At 43.0% G+C, this 19,667-nt stretch overlaps 1 protein-coding gene across 1 annotated transcript in view; it reads right to left on the reverse strand.

The window, feature by feature from the left end:
• Nucleotides 1-9,522: 9,522 nt before the first annotated feature.
• ARHGAP8 (Rho GTPase activating protein 8) overlaps nucleotides 9,523-19,667 on the reverse strand; it is a gene marked incomplete at its 5' end in the record, with an annotated part of 43,769 nt that continues 33,624 nt past the window's right edge. Inside the window, 3 exons of the mRNA XM_009703366.1 lie at nucleotides 9,523-9,720; nucleotides 16,426-16,529; nucleotides 19,583-19,667. The exon at nucleotides 19,583-19,667 is cut by the window's right edge and continues 68 nt beyond it. Coding sequence (XP_009701668.1) covers nucleotides 9,523-9,720; nucleotides 16,426-16,529; nucleotides 19,583-19,667 — 387 coding nt within the window. The remainder of the gene's footprint in view (nucleotides 9,721-16,425; nucleotides 16,530-19,582) is intronic.

Below are 19,667 nucleotides of genomic sequence, written 5' to 3' on the forward strand. Positions count from 1 at the left end.
GACGGCCCGGGTGCCCGCCCTCCGGCCGCAGCGGCTGAAACTCTGGGGGCTGCGGGCTGCGGCCTGCAATCCCCCACCGTCATCGGGACACTCAGGATCGGTTTTGTATACTTGTCCTTTTATTTCCATTATTAGTAGTATTATACTATTTTCCATCATTAATGTATTATTAAAGTATTTTTAAATTCCAGCCCATCAGTCTCTCTCCCTTTTCTCTATCCTTTCCCCCCCGGGGCGGGAGGCGTTACCAGAGAGCATCTGCCGCCCGTTTTAAGAGCTGGCCCAGCCTTAAACGGTGACAAGAGCAAATGGGACAAGGTCCAGACAAAGCGCCTGGTTTAAAGACCAAGGCTGGCCTCACGAGGAGGAGGTTGGTTGGGTACTTGCAATGAAGGCAAGAAGCAGGACCCACTAGTGTGCAGGGGACCAAATCTGGCCTGGCACAGATGGAGACACCTAACCAGCTGTTAGGTGTTAGTAACAAGGGTTACGTTTCCCTCTCGCAGCGTTTAGTGTGCATTCACCAGCACTGCGTCTGTCCAGGTGCCTTCCCTTTCTCACCTCGCCTGCTCCTCTCCTTCAGACGCCAAAGCAGTTGGGGGTGCGAGCAGCAGGCCGGGCCTGCGCCCGGTTTTGGGGCTTCCGCTGGCAAGAGGCAGGGCTGGGCACCGCAGACCACTGACGGGCAGATGGAGAAGTTCGCTGGCCTGAAGGACAAGCAGAAGTGCCTTGTAGAGAAATCCTCTCCCCAGCAGCTGATCTTTTGCTCCTGATACTAAAAATCAACGGTTAATTTGCACTTGGCTATACTCCTGTGCACAACGACAAAAGGAATGTGCCCAAGACAGAACTGTTGGGTGTATAAAAGTCTATGGTACGTCTTCTGATGCACGTCGTTAGCTTAATGGTGCCTTTCTTTCTGCTGTTCAACTTTGGGACCCTCTACTGGAAAGACCAAACGAGGTGTGATGCAAGATGTGTGTATGAAGAGCTTGACATACCACAGAGAACATCAGCCCACGCATACTTGACGCACAATCAATTCTCGGATTTGGCGACTGCCAATTCTAGCAGAGCAGTTTTGGCTGTCAGCTGTGGCAGACGGACACTTACACCGATCCAGACACTCAGTCTAATGATCATAAACAGGTTAAGAAAGATTTAATGTAATACCATGGAAATGTTTTCTGTCCAGATCATGTTTGGTCTAAAAGCTCCCCACCCCAAACTGCTATGACCACGGAGCATACGCCGTGTGTGGTGGGTGCCAGCCCCAGCTGATTTACCAGGCTAACCAGGAGCGGACACCCAGGGATCCCCACCAAAGCAGCCCACTCCTGTGGTACCCCATTGCATTAGCGTTGGTGCCTCTTATCCTCCATCTGATGACTGCTGTGATGACTTCACAGCTGGCATTTCTCACATACAATTTTACTGCATTTTGTTAAATTTAGTTGGACACACAAGGACATTCAAAACAATTATTAGTCCAAGATGCATTTTTTCCAGCAGTTGTGATAAGGCTGAATTAAAGAGTCATTAAGAGCCCAATACCTGTTTTGTTGTAATCTGCCTTGGCCGGCATGTACCACTTTATTCTGTTTCCACTGTACCTACTGATCAAAACATTGGTTATTTAGAAGAACCAAAAAGGTGCCAGTGCCTGTGGTTAGGTGCACAGAGCAGTGAAGAGGTGCTGGGCTGAGTTTCAAGAACTTGAGGCGTTTCCCACTGGTTTTGTTCATCATCCTGTCTGAAAGGAGGTTGTAGCGGGGGGCAGGGAGGAAGGGTCCATCTCTTCTCCCAAGTAACGAGTGATAGGACAAGAGCAAACAGCCTCAGGTTGCGCCAGGGGAGGTTTAGATTGGATATTAGGAAAACTTCTTTCACTGAAAGGGTTGTCAAGCACTGGAACAGGCTGCCCAGGGGAGTGGTGGAGTCACCATCCCTGGAGGTATTTAAAAGATGTGTAGATATAGCACTTAGGGACGTGGTTTAGTGGTGGGCTTGGCAGTGCTAGGTTAATGGTTGGACTCCATGATCTTAAAGTTCTTTTCTAACCTAAACAATTCTACGATTCTGTGTCAGCCAGGTAGCTTTGGTTTCCTTATCTGCCCCATCCTTTCCTGCTCTTCACTGGTGTTGTCCATCACGACTCTTGCGAGCAGGGACTGCCCCTCCATCTCTGCGCTATCCGGCATCTTCAGTGCCTCGGTGCAATAGGGTTTCCTACAGGGAAATCGCCCGGTTTCTGAGGCAGCCTCCAACAACTTGTCCTTCAAAACAGTGCTTCCACAGCAGGGTTTCCAGTGATGGCCACGGACACAGGATATGCAGAAACTATAGAAAATATAGCCGTCACGCTGGGAGCAGAGGCCTATTAACTTTCAAGTGGTAATTATACGGAGAAGTTGCGATACTGTGACATGCAGAGAATGGGGCGTTTATTGCCTTCCTGGCAGGAGCATGCCGGGTGTCAGGGCTTGTGAGAGAGCTCTACAAAGCCTCTCATTATTTTTGTCCTCTTATTTATATTATTTTGTAAAAGCTCTTTTGGTGCAGAAGACAGTGATATTATCTTACTGAATTTTAATGTTATTTTGTAATGGAATGGATTTGTTTTGTCCTTGTGCCATGGCCACTTACCCGTCAGGGCTGGCAGTGTGCACTCTGGACCCTGGAAGACTTTTGCCGCAGTATTGCTTGGGAGGTCAGCCACAAGCCCAAGATAAGAAACAAAGATTTATTCACGCTTCAGAATAGAATGTGGGGATGGGACTAGGATGTCGGTCTGCTTATCCTTCTGCAAAGGTGGAAGTGGTTTGTGATAGTTTGACATCTTGCTTCTGTAGTTGTTTTGCAGCATCATTAAGTACTCCAGGTAGATGGGACTAACAGGAAAGCATTTGAGGGCTAGTGGCTGCTGCTGCTTGGTAGCCCAGTGACTGTGAAGGAGCTCCTGCACTGAGAGGGAAAGGGAGGAGGGAAGCAAGTCCCCTCTGCGACTCCTAACATGGACCAAGGCAGACACCGACACCTGCCCGTGCCTTGCTCAGCTCTATGCGCGTGTTCAGAGTGGAGAGCTATGCAGCCTGATGAGACGCTGTTTCTATTCTGGGCATGGTTATTAAACACAACGTTAGCTTTACTGGACATCGGCTGTGCCTGCATTTCATGTATGCACCAGTATCGCAGGTTTTTCAAAAGACAGAGCTGATGAGGAAGGCTGGGAGTGGCGGGGAAAATGGAAAGGAAAAGATCTTCCTAACTTCTTTTCCCCTTCATCACAACAAGTGTTGGGTTATTAGACAGAAAAGCTCATCCTAGCTATCAAAAGCGTAGCTGTCTTTCTGCTTCAGAGATGGGAGAAACACGACTTGGGCAATTTCATTCACTCACACACTAATCTGAAACTTCCCCACAGAACCAAACCTCTCCTGGTTTCAGTTCAGTTTATCCAGCCACAAAACGGCCACGAGAGCCTCGGACCATTCCTATCCCCACAAAAACACAGTGGGGGGCCACGTGCGTGAGCCTGAACACCATCCCCCAGCTCACACGGACTGCTGGTGCGGAAGGATGTAAATGGCAACGAGCAGAGGATGCAGCTTTGCAGGGGTGGGAAATACGCACAACGCTGGCAGGTGAAGCAAGGGGAGAACACGCTGCTTTGGAAGCTTTTGAAATGGGAAAACAAAGTACCTTACTAAAAACTCTTACTATTTTTAGAGCGTTGGTTCAAGAAATTCTTGGGTGAAGCATCAAAAATCCACCCATCCACAGACTCTTCCATGATTGCTGTAGAAACCCAGTTCAGATACTAAAGATGATGCAGTTTGGTGCATTTTACAGTTGCTTTTTATTGTCTCATTAATTAAGGGGATAATTTTCACGGCAGAAGAGTAAGAGGCTGTAAACTGCTTTTGTGGGCAATTAAAGGTTCAAGTGCAGAAATAATTTGAGAGTACAATTCAGTACTGGGGAACACAATCCATGTAATAGAGAAAAAACCCCAAAATATAGAAATCCTAATTTCATATTAGGCTTGAGGAGGTTGGCATTAGTGTCTGGGCTAGTAGTAGCTTAAATGAGTAAGTTTTTGAGGATTGAAGCGAAAGAAAATGAAGCAGGTAGTAGATCGGGCCGTGTTTTGCAGAAGCATGTTTCCGCGTTGCAGCCTGCAGTTTTGCCCCCCAAGCATTTGGGTGAGGTATCAGATCCAGTTGCTCCCAACTACAGGCGCAAGCCCCAACCCTGGGAGTGTCACGCTCGTGCTCTGGGGACTACAGACAGGCTGCCAGTCAGGAGAGCAGTGACTGCACGATGATTGCACCATGGAGAAATCAGGGCCACAGAAAAAAAACCCCAAAGTCGGCTTTAATGATCAGTCAGCTATGTGTGTCATCTCCCCAGCTCCAGCAGAATTCCCTCCTTACCTCTGGCAATAATTGCAACGCCGCGTGTGGAAAGGTGCCGCCATCTCAAAAGAGAGCCGGAGAGCGGGAAGCCGCGATGCCGGTTTTCCCCGCTCCGGAGCACCGCAGAGGCCGGCAGAGCCAGAGCCAGGTCCTGGGAGAGCCTGGGGGTCCATGGCTCAGAGTCACGCAGGCGGCTTTCTGGAACAACGGCACCAAAACTGAGCCTTTTAAGAAAATGCTTTTATTTTTTCTTGAGTTGTCATGTTCCAGCAGAAATATTTTTCCAATCAGTTAACTATTTTTAAGGCTGAACTTCTGCCAGCTATTCTTGAGAGGAATAACCAGGATAGCAGGGCTACGGTCCTTCTGTGTACAATTACCGTGGCTTTTCCTAGCACTACAGGCAAGAGACCCCAGTTAGGAATAAACAGGAGAACTCCCGTACCATCGTGTGCTTGTGTATCTCCAGCTCAGAAAGGCAAACCAAGACTCTTTTTCCCTCAGAGTGACAATTCTGGGTGAGGGTTTTTAGGTGCCGATAGGCCCACTGCGGAAAAGAGCTTTTTTCCTGGTTGTATTTGAAAGCTTCATTCTTAAGTCTCCAGGCCAGTTCACCGTCCAAATCACCAGCACAACCCCAAAGAAATCTCACCGGCTAAGGCAGTCCCTTCTCAAGCTTTCTACTTTGCAAGACAGAAGGCAGCGTCGGTAGCACCCCACTACAATCCCCCACTGCTCTGGGGTGATGCTGGCAGACACTAGAATCTCTTGCTGCATTAGGTGCAATTCACCAAAATGCCTTTCCAGCATGTGCATGGATAAAGACAAAAATCAAACCCTTCAGATGGTGAAAATGAGTATTACTCCACTGGGAACAGCAGAACACCTTTCACACGCCAGCCACACGTATCATTTAACACACGATTTACATACTTCTCACAGTCATACCTTTGGCTTCGATGGAGACGTGCCTACTTCAGGCAGGGTACGTTTGCTTCTGACTTCTCTTTGTAGGTTAGAAATCAATAGAGTATGAGCAGGAACATGACCGGCCAGTAGAGCTTCAACTGAACATGAGCTTCTCCCTTCACAAATTACAGATGCTGGCAGTAACTCTTTCTTTCCCCACACCCCAACACCCCCACGGCCCCTTGAAAAGCGGGAGCATTGGCAAACCTCCATTTTCCAGGTTTGCGAAGCAAACTATTCAGGAAATGAAGGGGAGGTGGTGGTGACTGCACCGTCAATCCTATTAAAAGTTCAACTTGCGACCTAAGTACACATTGAACATGTGAATAAAATATCTGGGGCTTTTCTATTATTAGTCTCCTCACGAGCAGATGAATATATTAAAGTTTATAAGGCTCTGTGAGATTCTGTGATGGATGCTGCTCAAGGAGCCCAGCACATACAGACAGATCATCTGCACACATGTAACCGATACTCATTTATGGAAGTTTTTGGTAAGAACTGTAAAGACCCCCCTCGGTTAATAACATGTTCAATCTTCTTACATTTCTTCATAGATTCAGGGTAGAAAAGTATTCCCTTCCCCCTTTGGTGCTTGTTGCTAGAGGCATCTCGATAATCAGACTAATCTTGGGACCAATTTTCAACTCCTAACAGCTCAGTAAACTAAAATGCTTAGGCAATTTATTCTCTGTATATTGTCAGCTAGGTAACACTTGATTTCTCATTCCATGACTGCATTTTATTGTTTTAAACTGAAATCCAGCATGTGTGTTTCCAACAGATTATCTCCATAATCACTTTCTTTTTGGTATGGAAATGATCTGAAAATTGTTCTTTGATATGAGAGAAGAGTTCACAAGGCCACACTGTACAAAAGCTCGAATCGCGCAATTATCATTTGTAAAGAGAAACTGTTATCAAAGTAACTGCAGGGGACACCTCCAGGACTCCTCTTAGAGTCAGGAAATTTGAAACATATATTTCTCTAACATGAATTTCACTCCAAACCCTTCTGAATAATTCATGAGAGCTGATTTAATGTCATAGTTAAGCCTGGCACTCAGGACAGAGATCGGGGGCTTCTGCGGCAGATGGAGGATTTCACCAGTCCCTTTGGGGTAGGGGGGACAGAGCTGGGGTCTCATCACTAGGAGGGGTTTGCTACCCAGGTGTCTGATTTGGGAAAGTCCCTTCCCTGTGATGAGCAGGCTTGCAGGGAAAGGCTGGGGTGGAGGAGAGTACCTTCCTTATTGCTGTCTCGGGGGGGGCCGGCAGGGAAAGGGGGGCAGGAGCCCCCTTATTGCTCGCTCGGGGGGGGCAGGAAGGTAAAGGGGCGCAGGAGCCCCCCGTCCCCCTGCCTCACTCTGCCCCCACCAGTGCTAATGGCAATCAGACCCAGAGCCTCTAGTTTTCTTAAGCAGCGTCAAATTACCCGCACTGGTGGATAACAGATGTTGTCTGTTCTTTAGAGGAAGAAGGCACCTTGAGATGAGAAAACGCCATTTTGTTCTTCATTCACTAAATGAGAGGAGCTATAAATTGCTGGAAAATGGTAGTTTACAAAGCACTAAAAGGAAGACCTGTGGTTTGGCATGTGACCAATACTGAAAGAGTGAGCCTGGTTTTAACTATCATCTTGTCTGTCTACAGGCAGGCAAATTAGCTGAAGGGATGCTCGGTCCTCGTACTTTTTACTTGTAAAAGCAAAGGGGTCAGAGGCAGCTGTGCCCCGAGGGCTCACTTCATCAGCACAACTGCTGCTGCCAAATTCCCACTCTCTCCCAACCTAGGATGAGTTGGAGAACTAAATCTATGAGGTACCACCTTCCCCAGGCTCTGGGGACTTTTTGAGCAAAGCTGACTTCTGTGAACCCGGGATTTCAGCCCACAGGGCTCTGGTATTTCACCGTGCTAAAACTACCCAGGATTCGCACTCCCACTACGCAGTGTAGCCTGAAGACTAAATGCCATTTGATGTTGCTGGGCTTTTGGAAGAGGACGTGAGGAAATGGAAAACAACCATCTTATAGGACTTACCAGCATTTAATCCCAAAGCACTTTTCTAATGCCAGGTGCTCCTTCTTTTTACAGACAGCAAAACTAACACATACGTATTTTGACCAAGGTCAGAGAGTGGCAAAATACTCAGGTGTTGTTAATTCCCAGAGGCCAAATTCCTCCCCTGTAAGAACAGGGTGCTGATGCACAGAACCATGCTGCCAAGTCGCTGAGCAATGCTGAGCGTAATTGTGTTTGTTTTTCCTAACACAACAAGGCTAGGATGCTGTCATTGATCACTCAGATGTAAAACTGGTGAGCTGCAATACAAAACTACGACAGTTTTATCCCTGGCAATCTCATTTTGCTGAAATGCAACAATCTTGAATACTTGTTAATTATTCTCTTTGTATTATGCAAGATTTTATATTTAAATGGGAGTCAGAGGTGGTTATTACTTACAGATATTCAAAAGCCAAGAAGTTGTCTTTAAGACACTTGAGGAACTAGGGAAAACACACAACTGCGATGAGAGAAGTTGGTCCTAACACATCTTGTTCTAAAGCGTCTGCATGTTTCAAATTTTAATCATTGCCTAATGCTATAGATGACACCTACTGGGCAAATGAAGGCCTGGCACATCCGACATTCTGAATACTTGGTTATTTCCTGAAATTGCTGACAAGAACAAATCCTCTTTATCCTCTGCAATAAGATTTTGTTGCACCCTTTACACAGGCAGGCAATGCGTAACTGCCGAGAGGAAGGCCAGAAGTACAAGCCCTCCACTTGCTAGAACCTACAGGATAAAAAGTGGCTCTGTGTTTGCAGAGGAGGGGATGCCGAAATTGTCCTCCTGACACTATTACTTTTACTGAGGCCTAAACAGTCCCTCTGTTTCGTTAGCTTTGTACAGAAGCAGGAAGACCAGAGCATCGGGGAACATACCACTTACCTTTTTTTTTACCACTGGTTAATTTTCTTTTGCTTTGCGGGCGATTATAATGATAACTTCGCTACACCACCCCATTACCAACCGTTGTTGAACAATGAAATAGCAGTGTGTTAGAGTTCATCAAATACAAGCAATATTAATGGCATAGTTAGAAAGAAAACACTGAAAATTCTTGCTTTATGTTGGCTAATTGTTCACATTGGGACTAATAATAGACTTTCAATGTATAAAAATGCTATTAGGTGTATTAACCAAGTTGTTGCTCTTATTGCTTTCTAAAGAAACTGATTTGAAGAGCAAATTTCTATCAACTCAAACTGCAAAAACATGCAGCCCAAACATTAGGGGCACTCTTCTCAAAGTTAGTCTATATTCTGTATTACGCACTCACTGATACAACTCCACTGATGAAAATTCCAATCATTTAGAGAAAAAAAAAAAACACAACTATTGCTACCCATTTGAACTTATAAGAAGAAAAAAACTTCCACGCACTTTGCGCAGCTATGGTGATTAACTGCATATATTAGATATTTGCAAGCATAATTAGTTAGCTGTCTGCACAACTCAAATTACCCAGGAAACACTTCATTCTCCACGGCAATTGCAAAGCTGGTGCACCACAACTGCCCACACCTTTTTGTGTAAAACAAGACACTTAAATATATGGGAAAATAGTTTAGAGATTTTAGTATATTAAAAATTGATTCCATCTTTATTAACAGGGAAATTTCTAACAAACTTGTATTCAAATAAAAAAAAAAATTAAAAAAGAAGAAAGCTGTACATTCAGGAGTGGTCCAGAAGTTAGCTCTGCCCCTGCAGAAAATAGTGTCACATATTAAGGTCTTGAGATCCTCAAAGAAATGACAGACTGGCACATAGTGTTGTGATTTTTTTTAACATACCAGTTATTGTCAGCTGCCCAAGTTTAATAAGGGGAATCACTTTGACCTGTTGGTCTTTCAATGTTCATGTACATATTCTCCTCCATGTGATGAGAATATACGGGGCAGTGTGCTTCTCCCAACATCTTTGGTATTTGGAAAGCTATAGATACTTTATTCTGTATTGAAAGTTTTCTTTGCGGGAGAGTGCCCTGATTATGAAGCTCCCACCAGTTGAGGCAAGGAGGCCTTTCCCTCAGGCAGCCATACTCCATTTTCCTTTCTGGGAGCATTAAGGTAAGAGCTCACCAGGCACTGTTCGGGAGTTGAATACATTTGTGTAGAAATCTATCAGTAGTTCAGTGAAGAGATTCAGAGGTACCAGAGCACTCAGGGAGGCTGTTCCTTTCGACGGCCAGATCAAATTCACACCAAAGACACAGGCCAGGCTGGATGCTGTCATTCTGTTATATATGCTCTCCTGTGAAACCTGGAAAAACAACAACATGAAGAGGTATATGCAGTCATGAGCCCCAGAGAGAGACAAGACACCATCCTGTATTGAGGATGAACCAATGACGGGAGTAGACCCTGGCCACAGGTACATCCCTGGCTTCTTACCAGCCTCAGGGCCTAGAGCTATGGGGCCACTGGAGTCTGTGTCCCTCAAGTACAAGATAAGACGTCAGTAAGTCAAGCAAAAAGGCTGAATTGATTCCTTATGCTAGGAAAATTAATTGCTTTCAGTCCTTCTGTATGGAATCTATTGCTATCTCTGCTGGGGGGCAGGGAAAGGAAGCAAAAACAGCTATCCCATCTGCTTCGGTACTAAGTCCTCTATAGAATAAACCTTGAGGATTTCTGAAGTTGTTTGCAAAGGTTTAGAAGGATTATTTTTTTCTCCCACTGATGCATGACTTCACTTCCAAGTACCTCCACATCCACCCAATTCTTCTGAAGCAATGGAGGTAAAAATGGGCTGTAGGTAAAATACACAGCACTGAAATCTGTTTTGCACCTGGATGATGTGTCCTACTTCTATCCGTGGATGTGAGCCCAAAACTGGGTAGCAGGAGTATTTACTTTCTCTCTGTGAGCTTGGCAGGGAATTTGTGTGTGTTTTGCTCTCCTGCATTGCATGGCTGGTATCTAAAGCCCAATATGGTCTGAGTCTCCTATCTGCCAAGTTCTCTGTTATTGTAAAGAGCCAGCAAGCTGAAGGTGCTCTTGATTCCTCCTGACCTAGGTAACAGCCAGTTCTTCTCAGGCTGATGGTTGCAGTTGTTGATCAGTAATCTGTCATGGGAAGACCATGCATTCACAAACTGCAATGCACAGGTTACTCTGAAGCTGTCATCTCAGAACAGAACTAGGAATTATTGTGCAAAAACTCCCATGTATTCTTCCTGCTACAATTTCAAGTGGAATAGGAAAGCAAAAATTCTACTCCTTTCCATTTCTGTCTTGCCATAAAGCCTCCTGAAAAGGCAGCTCTGTATTACTCTGAAAAGCCTGAGGCCACTAGAGGAAAATCTAAGAAACGTTATGATCATGTGAACACTTCTCAGCATATGCACAAACTCCAGTTGCCCTCTGCCCAGTAACACAGGTTTCACTCTTCTCTATCTCCTACAGCACAAGTACACCCTTCTTGGCGTTTTACCTAGCAAGGAGCCTCTTTGTTTAGCCATGAAGGGATATAATGCCCTTTAGACACATGCAGAGGATGGAATTCTTTTCCTTGAGGGACATGAAGAAGCACTTATGTGCCCAAAAGCATAGAAATTTCTTCCTAAACATATTAATTTTTCCAATAACAGGTATTATTTTTCCCTCCAATCTTTCCCTTACCCTTCTAGTACACCAGAGCTACCGTGATGCTACTTCTGCTACAAATACATGAAGCAGGGTTGGCTAAAGGAAGGAGATACTGGTGCCATAACCACCTTTTCAAAGGATTGACTTCACAACTTGAGAACAGAACGTCACCAGATTAAACAGCAATGCCTGCTTCATGGCCTTATGCAAAACCCACGTCATTCTCTCTACAGCACAAACCATGTATAACCTGCTGACCTTCACATACTGCTCTCGATGCGCTATTTAACTATACAGAAAAAACAACAAGCCCATCTTGTTCATTTAATTTGCCTCAGGTAAGGTCAGTTCAAACAACAGTTCATTATACTACAGCGATGTAGCAAAAGCTAAACTACTACCAAAATAACTGATGAGGGAAAACACTTAGGGCAATAATGAGTAACCTGTTAACAACGAGATAAAGGCCTAGGTATTACCCTGAAGGTAGCCGGACAATGAAGCTGGCGTTTGGATACTAAAAAATATTACAAGGTTAGGTATTGAATTCTGGCCCTTGGGCCAAGTGGCTCATACTGGCTGCATCCACACTGTGTAATGTTGTACAAGTGAAAGCCCTGTAGATCAAGGACAAATTATTTTTTGGTGTTTCTTTCAGTTCAAAGTCTCTAAAATAACATTAGAGCTACACCCCATCACATTGCGTTTATTATAGCACAGACCCAAAGATACGTGCTGTACATCCTAAGGCAGGTACCTTCAGTGTATACAGCGCAGGTACCCTGTGATGGCACAGAAGCATGTGGTATAGGAGGACAGTGGAAGGAGGCCAACCTGTTGCATTTGTCTTCCCCTGTTTTTTGGGAGTTCTCCCTGACACACTCAGGTGACAAGTCGCGTACAGGTGCTACCTTCAAACGCTAGTTGAAACACACCTAGCTTAACCTAGCCACTGCCTTCGAATGCCAACGGTTCAGCTCAAAGCGACACCACTGCGACTTGCTGGTAGAGTTAGATTTATTTTTCCTCCTTAGGCCAACTATTTCAAAGAATGTTTCTAACTCCAAGATGAAACCATCTCTTCCCAGCCACCACCACTCTGTGAACATTTCAAGGAGAGAGTCAATGCTGAAATGATCAACAAAAACACCCATGACACAGCTTCTCCCCTGAGAGAGAAAATCCTCAAGATAAAATGAAATAGTGACTATATCATCTGAGGCAGAGCTACATTAAGCCTTATCTGTGAGTCACCAATGGGGCTGACGCTTAGGAATTCAAGGGAGACACAGCACGTTGCTTCACTCCAAAATGCACAGCAATCCCTTCCTCAGCTGATCCGAGAAAAAGCGTGCAACTGAATCCAACTCTCTCCACAATGATCTTTGCTGGCTCACCAAGAGCTGCAAGCAAGGAAGCCTTGTCGCACCATTGATAATGGCTTTATCCCTCCTCGAGTGCATCAGACTTCACATCATCTCAATCTCCTCACTACTCCAATGACGGATTTCTTTCTCAAATGACACGAACACATCCACTTCATCTACAACAACGTCATGAGTAGCTGGTGTTTTCTTCCAATGCTAGACCATGTGAAGCCAGCATGCAGTCAGCCAAACTCTTTATGGGCTACTCCTTTAAGTAACTGCCCCCCAAAGCTACGTTCTAAGAAATACAAATGCAATCTTTAGCATTTGGACTAACCCTCTTGAATCCTTCTTTGATTCCCTCACAAAGTTAGTAACCGTCATCTCTGTTTCAAGTGAAAATATCCTTGCTCTGTCAATTTGACAAGCTAATAAAAGACAATTCTCCAAGGACCTAGAATGTATCTTTAAAGGAATCATCTGAACATCACAGAAAAGTATTACAACAAAGAACTACACAGCTTCAGTTTGTCGGTTTTTTCCCCCCCTTTCACTGGAACTTGTATAGAAAAATCATTAAGTAATGACAGCCTATACGGAAAGAAAGTCCTCTAGAAAGATAAAACTTGTACATTGCAAAACTCATCATTGGGGATAAACACTGACGATTTAGCGCCACATCAACAAATCAACATCTTCACTATCCCAGAATAAACACCCAGCTCCATCCAGCAAAACTGTGATGATTTTTGGATTCCACGTACTTGCACCCCAGCACCCTCATGGATACTGCAGGAGTGAAACCAGGCAGCCACTACAATACCTAAGGTACTTAAACAGTGACATACACAGGGTAGAAACAGTCAATTACCATCACGTTTTAAAAACATAAGGATATCACCACCTCTTTGGTTTCTCAGTTGCAATGCTGAAAGGAACTCCACAAAACATTTTCAAAAGAAAATTGCTAGATATTAAAATGCCGCCGCAAACTGACTGGAAACAGAAGTTTCTATCCCCCACTTTCCACTACATCACGGATGTGCCAACTGCTTGTATCTGCTCCATGAGGCTTAGTCATCTAATCCTTCCCAAGGTGCACTGTCATCTCCAGCCACCCCTAAGCTTTGCTGGTGCTAATTACACTTTTCAATTGGACAAGTGATTGAGACAAAACATTAATTCAGAGCATTTTTTTCCCCAGCTTGTACTTGGCTTTAACTTTGCTGCTTCAGTTATAGATCTGAAGTATAACTCATGGGCACCAAAACCTTGTCCATTTTTTCTAGTTGGTGCAAGCTTGAGGCTTTGAATTCGGCACGTTTTTGCAACGGTTCTTTCAGCCAAGTCAGCCACCCTTCCCCTGCATCAGGCATGACTGCAGGGACAGAAAGCAGCAGCAGAGAGGTAAAGGGTGTAAGCATAGAGAGGGGGCTGTATCAGGTGGTACCAAAGCCAAAGATATGGTTATAAAAACACAATCTAAATGATATTATCGCCTCTACAGACTTTCCTGATTGTTTAGCCTTAGACTATCAGGGAAAACTACAATTACAATTTTCTACTAAACGGTTTCTGGCTTGAGAACTGGGTAACTATAGCCCTCAGAGTGCTTTGCCAAGTAAATTGCAAGATTTCTTTGAGCCTTTTAAATTTGCATGTGCATTCATAAATCCACTTCACTGCACGTGCAACACAGGGCTTGTGGAACAAAACCACTTGTTTGTGCGCACTCATCTCTTGTGAGATCAGCTGAGCAAGCATGGACGTTTTTTGCAGACATAATTCAGGGACTGACTTGTGAAAACCAGCCTTTGTTTTCCCTGTTGGTCCTGGCTGCCCAATTCCGCCTAGGGATCTCAGTGCACTGCAGCTCCAAGAGGACCCTGCAAACCCCTCTCCAGTGGTGAGACACACTGTAAAGTGGAGGGAGATGGGCAGCTTATACCTTTCACAGCATGCTGGGCTTATTACTGGCAAATTCACTGCTAATCTAAGGTTAAAGGGTTTGGATCTGGTTTTGAAATTCAGGTCTCTTACTTTTGTAGGAGTTGTACTGTCTTGCTGCAGCACCCTTGGACTAGAAGGAGCTGTGGAGGAAGGAGAAAACAGGGATTTATTTTTTTCCTTCTTCCACAAGCCTGTATCAAATTTGGAGTGTTCAAATCCTGTATCTAGTCATTACAATTCATCCTACTTCATGAAATTACCACAAGTACCTCTTGCACTACTCAAGGCTGAGCTCATGGAAGAATTAAATTGCCTCTTATAGGTAAGAAGGTTGATGCTTGCAGGTAAAAACTAGGATTATTAGTAGAGTGGTCTGTTAAAGTTTGAATTGTGGCAGCTTGTGCAGCACACCGATCTGCAATGAATAAAAATCTCTAGCTCCTAGATTGTTTCATGTTCCCTTGACCTTTCCAAATGCAAATATTCCCTGAGACATTAAGGATGAAAAGCCATGGATCAGCAAAAATTGCAGATCTGAGCAGTAGTATCAACTTGACGCTGTGCTTTACATAACAAGGCGTACTCAAAAATAATGCTATGTTCTGTTGCCCAATTACAGAAAACATTATGTAGTACTTTTGCACACCTCATTAACACCTCAAGTGCTCAGCTCTTTAGAAGTGTGTTGAGATGGTGCATCTATTATTGGAACAAAGTCACTTACACGATTCATAACACTGAGGAGAGATATCAGTTGCTAAAATAATAGCAAATGACGTGAGGATTTCCTTAATAGCATTAGAGTTCAGCTAAGCAACTGTAAACGAACATGTGGGTGTTAAAGGAACCTTGCAAGTGCTGTCTGAGTGAGGGTTGTATCAATGTGTTTCCCTTAATCTTGCTTTTCTCTAGTATTTTGATAGAAAAAGGGATTAAAGGTACTTGTTTCTGAAATACGCTACCAGCTAGAATATGGCAAACATGATTGTAGCCCAAGAACAGCTACCAAGGGTTAATTCCTCCACTGGTGAAAATCAGCATCATTCCACATACGTGATTGCTTTGGTGGGCTCTTAGGACTTCTGAAGGCTAGATCACTTTATTTAGGTGTCAGCTACACCACGATCCTCAATTTTAGGCACCTGGGTCTGAAAAAAGCATTCGGGAACAGGCAATGCATTGGATAAGGCAGAAGGAAGAGAAATTTACACTCCTATTATTGTCTTTTCTTGCACATAAACTGGCAACCAAAGGATGTCACTAGGCTAACTGTAGAACTATTTGTAACGGCTGTTCCTCAAACCCTCACACTTGGGGGGTTTCCAAAAATGCGTTAAAAAAAAAACCAAACAGCAAATCAGAAAGTAGGACAAAAGACACCTGATTTCATTTATCCTGAAGCATACCAAGATTCCTTGCAAAATGGCATGTTCAAAGTTTTTCGTTTAACACTGTAGTAAATTACAGAATGAAAGGCTATTTTAAACAGGAAAATGTTATTTTTAAGACTTAATACAAAATATTTTGCTGATTGTTGTTCTGAAGCTCATTAATATTTCTATGACACTGATTTATTTGGTGTTTTAGTTGCACAAGATTTATACTTTGGAGAAAAAAAAATTGATTTCACCTAGTTTTCCTCTGGCACTGAAAATTACACAACCACTATTTTCAGGCTTTTTTTTTCTGCTCCAAAATAGGAAAAACACCTCCAAAAACTAAACCATAAAACATACATTTGGTATGTGGAGTGGAGGGGACAGGACTTAAATATTCCAGTTCAGGCACAGTTCCACTTAAATTTACACAGTAGTTTTTCTTACATCTAAAGAATTTCATTGTGAAGGTACGGCCAGACCATTGTTTAGCACTGACTTCTATCAGAACTGGAGGGCTCTGCATCCTGACTTCACTCCATTGGAAAGTACTGCACAACCACCTCACCATCCTTTTTAAATTATTCAGTTTTATTTTCTGTGGAGATGTTAAATGTTGAATTAACAAGAACAGATTTAGAAGGAAAAGATGGGCACTATTTTGGAAATTTTGCCTATACTCACCATATGGAGAAAGCATATCAGATATTTCAGAACAACGTAATTGTGTTCAGGAAGTCCTTGAATGATTTGTTTACATCTGGTGACTCGTAAACTGCTCTCCACACCTGCAATGTCAAAGTCAGTCTTAACTCCAAAATATCAAAATATTACCAAGAAATAATACCTTATTTATATCTGTTGGAATTACTTTAGCTATCCATCTGTAAAACTGACCACAAAATTCAGCTCTACTAACTTCCACAACCACAGTAACAGTTAGGGTTATCCTTTTAAATGACCCTACCGTATTTTGTATCATCATGTACCTGGCTAAGACTAACTTCCAAGATATTTTCTCGATTCAGTGAAATAACCAAAATAATTTTTTTGCTAGAGAGGACTTTCAAAGGTCTTGATTTCAATCTCATTATCTCTCCACGCATTGAATCCAGATGTCTATGTTTTCTGCCTTAATTTTATGCTTTCTGAGACATAGTCCTGCCTAAAATGCTCTTCTAGCACTCTACTAACTTCAAAAACACTTTTGTGATTCTGCAGGTAACTCTTCTGTCTTGGCAAAGATTTATGAGACGGCCACTTGGGCGGGTAAGAATTTTCTGGAGATGAACCTAAGCAGGTTAATTAAGTCATTTCTACAGATAGACAAAACCAGAACTGAACCCCAACTCCTTGCATCATCTAGACAATCTGGGTGAGAATTACACTAACACTGGATTATATTTCAAATACTGTCCAAGTGACAATTTTTTTTTCTGCTGGAATATCGTAATGATTTTAGTACAAGACGTTTAACACCAATTTGGACACAGGTCTGATGATTGCCATCATGCCTGACCTAGCCAGCCCATTTGTGCTGATGCTTCTTCCGCATGTTCCATTTCTCTCTCTCCCTGACACAGTTAGAGGTGCACATAAGGATGTGTGCTGCACAAAATCCCAGCATGTTAAATGTTCCCTTAAGCTCTGAATTAAGTACATGAAGCTATACTGTGGTGAGCTCTGTTGACGTTTTTCCTGCTGCAAAGCTACCAGTTCCCATAAGACACAATAAACTGAATCCCAAGAATTTTTTTTAGCCTTCTGCAGAGTAAATAATGCAGGAAATGTAGCAATACTGGGTAAAGGAACTCTTGTTAGCAGCTTTCGTGTCCAAAGAAGTTCTTTGCCAATTATAAGCTTCAAGGTTTTATTAAATTTTTTAGTCAGTCACTTGGCTATTTTATTTCACAGCTCCCATCCTTAACTCTTTAAAAACATGTTTCAGATGAGACACTAAAGAGAAAAGTTTCACTACCATTTCAAAGTACTGTAAAGCAGAGATACTGTATTTCTGGGTTTGCAGGTTAAGAGGTGTAATAGATACATCACACACTGCTCTAGTGTCTTCCAGAAGACAGAATGAGAATTTTCAAATCATCCCAAGACAGCTGTCTGTGATCACACCTCTTCAAAGCTCCCTTCTGCACTGTATTCACAGAGAATATGCCTTTGCTGCAGTCCAGCTTGGCTCTCTTGGATCTTTTAAAATCAGGATATCACCACAGTACCAAGAAAAGATAGTGGACATCACACCGCGTAACAAGAAAGCCCAAGGAGAAACTCTCTTAAACTGCACTTTTCAACATATTTTGTCAATATTTAAAACTCCAGTAAACAAAAATAACATGGAATGAACCTTCCACAGGCACTTTGCCAAGCAAAACCTCCCAGTGTTCCTAGGAGAATGCATTGCTCTCAAATTCTCTTCAGACTTCTTCTCATTTTTCACTTAGCTCTATCAGAAAGTAGTATCATGTCCAGAAAGTCAGCACAAGATTAATTCAGTAAAAATTATACATCCTTTTTTCCAAATTTCCTCTATTCTTCCCAGTTCTGAGTGACTATCCATAGTCCCTTCATTTCTACCACCTTCCTGTGAATAGACCTGTTTTTCTCAATGCCCACTGGTATTTGTTGTGTGAACAGATGAATCCTTGATTTGGAAGGTGGTGATCTACAGACTTGCAAATAGCAAAACAGTACAGGACTTCAGAGGATTCTGAACATGACCTGATTAAGTTTTTTAACGGAAATACATGAATACAGTTAATTATATGAAACAGTACACGCAGATGCTAGCAATGGACACAGTATAAGAATTTTACCTAGAATACAGTATATCTAGGTCCAGTAAACTCGCTGAACTTGCTAGCAATTCAGATTTATCCCCAGTCTGAATTATTTTTGAGAGCTACCCCAACAGCAACAGTCGTGATAGTGATGATAACCTAACACTTTGCAACAGCATCAGCCCATGGTTACCAGAGGTATGCCAACAGACTCTGTTGGAAGTTATACTCCATTATAATATATAGAATTTCCTCAAACAGCAAGTTTTGGACAAATGCGTGCTTGTGACTTGTTACTGGAAGCTCTAATGATTCTTGACTAGATTGACTATAGCCTGGATGGCAAAATACCAGTCTCTACAAGTACTGGGTACTAAATCTCAGATATTCTAGGATCTCAGAACTTCAACCCCCATCTGTTAGGGAGTTGCACTGCCGGCACTGTAAAATTCCAGTCCTTGACAAAGGCCACGTAATTAAAGTTTTATAATTCATAGTTTCATGTGGTGCCAGATCTTTATATAACCAATGTCTTCTCTTCTCATGGCTTTAGATCCTTTCTTCCCCAGTATGTTATCTCATGGGAATGGTTCCAATAAAAACAATTTCCTCCTCACGAAAAAGAAAAAGGAAAAAAAAAGGAAAGAAGTGTACAAATGACCCACTAAATTTTGTTCCCACAATTCTGCCAATGCTGCTGCTAAAACTAAAGCTGCTTTGACATAACTTGTATCACTGAGACTGACTCAATGCTGTGCCATGACATAAAAATGGAGCCCTGACAGTGAGAAGTCCAATCCAATTCTTAATAATACAGTATGATACATAGATAAAATAGTAAACCTTGTAAAAAGGAGAGAGGGTCTTGGTAACCCTGACCACTTTGCTCTAGTACAGATTATGAAGTTATCTATTTGTGACTGCAGCGAAGCATCAATAATATTACACACCGACAACTGCGTCGTGGTTATCAAACAGCAGTAATGATGAATTAGCCAGGTCCAGTTCAACTTGCTGTATAATGCTTTTGAAAACTAATTTATACTCACTGGTGATTCCAAGGATATGATCATAACACTCAAATGTTAGTAATGGCTGAGGGAGTTCCCTAAGGAAAGTCTTTAGGATAACAGC

The sequence above is a fragment of the Cariama cristata genome, unplaced genomic scaffold (assembly GCF_000690535.1).
Source record: "Cariama cristata isolate BGI_N322 unplaced genomic scaffold, ASM69053v1 scaffold9137, whole genome shotgun sequence".
NCBI lineage: Eukaryota > Metazoa > Chordata > Aves > Cariamiformes > Cariamidae > Cariama > Cariama cristata.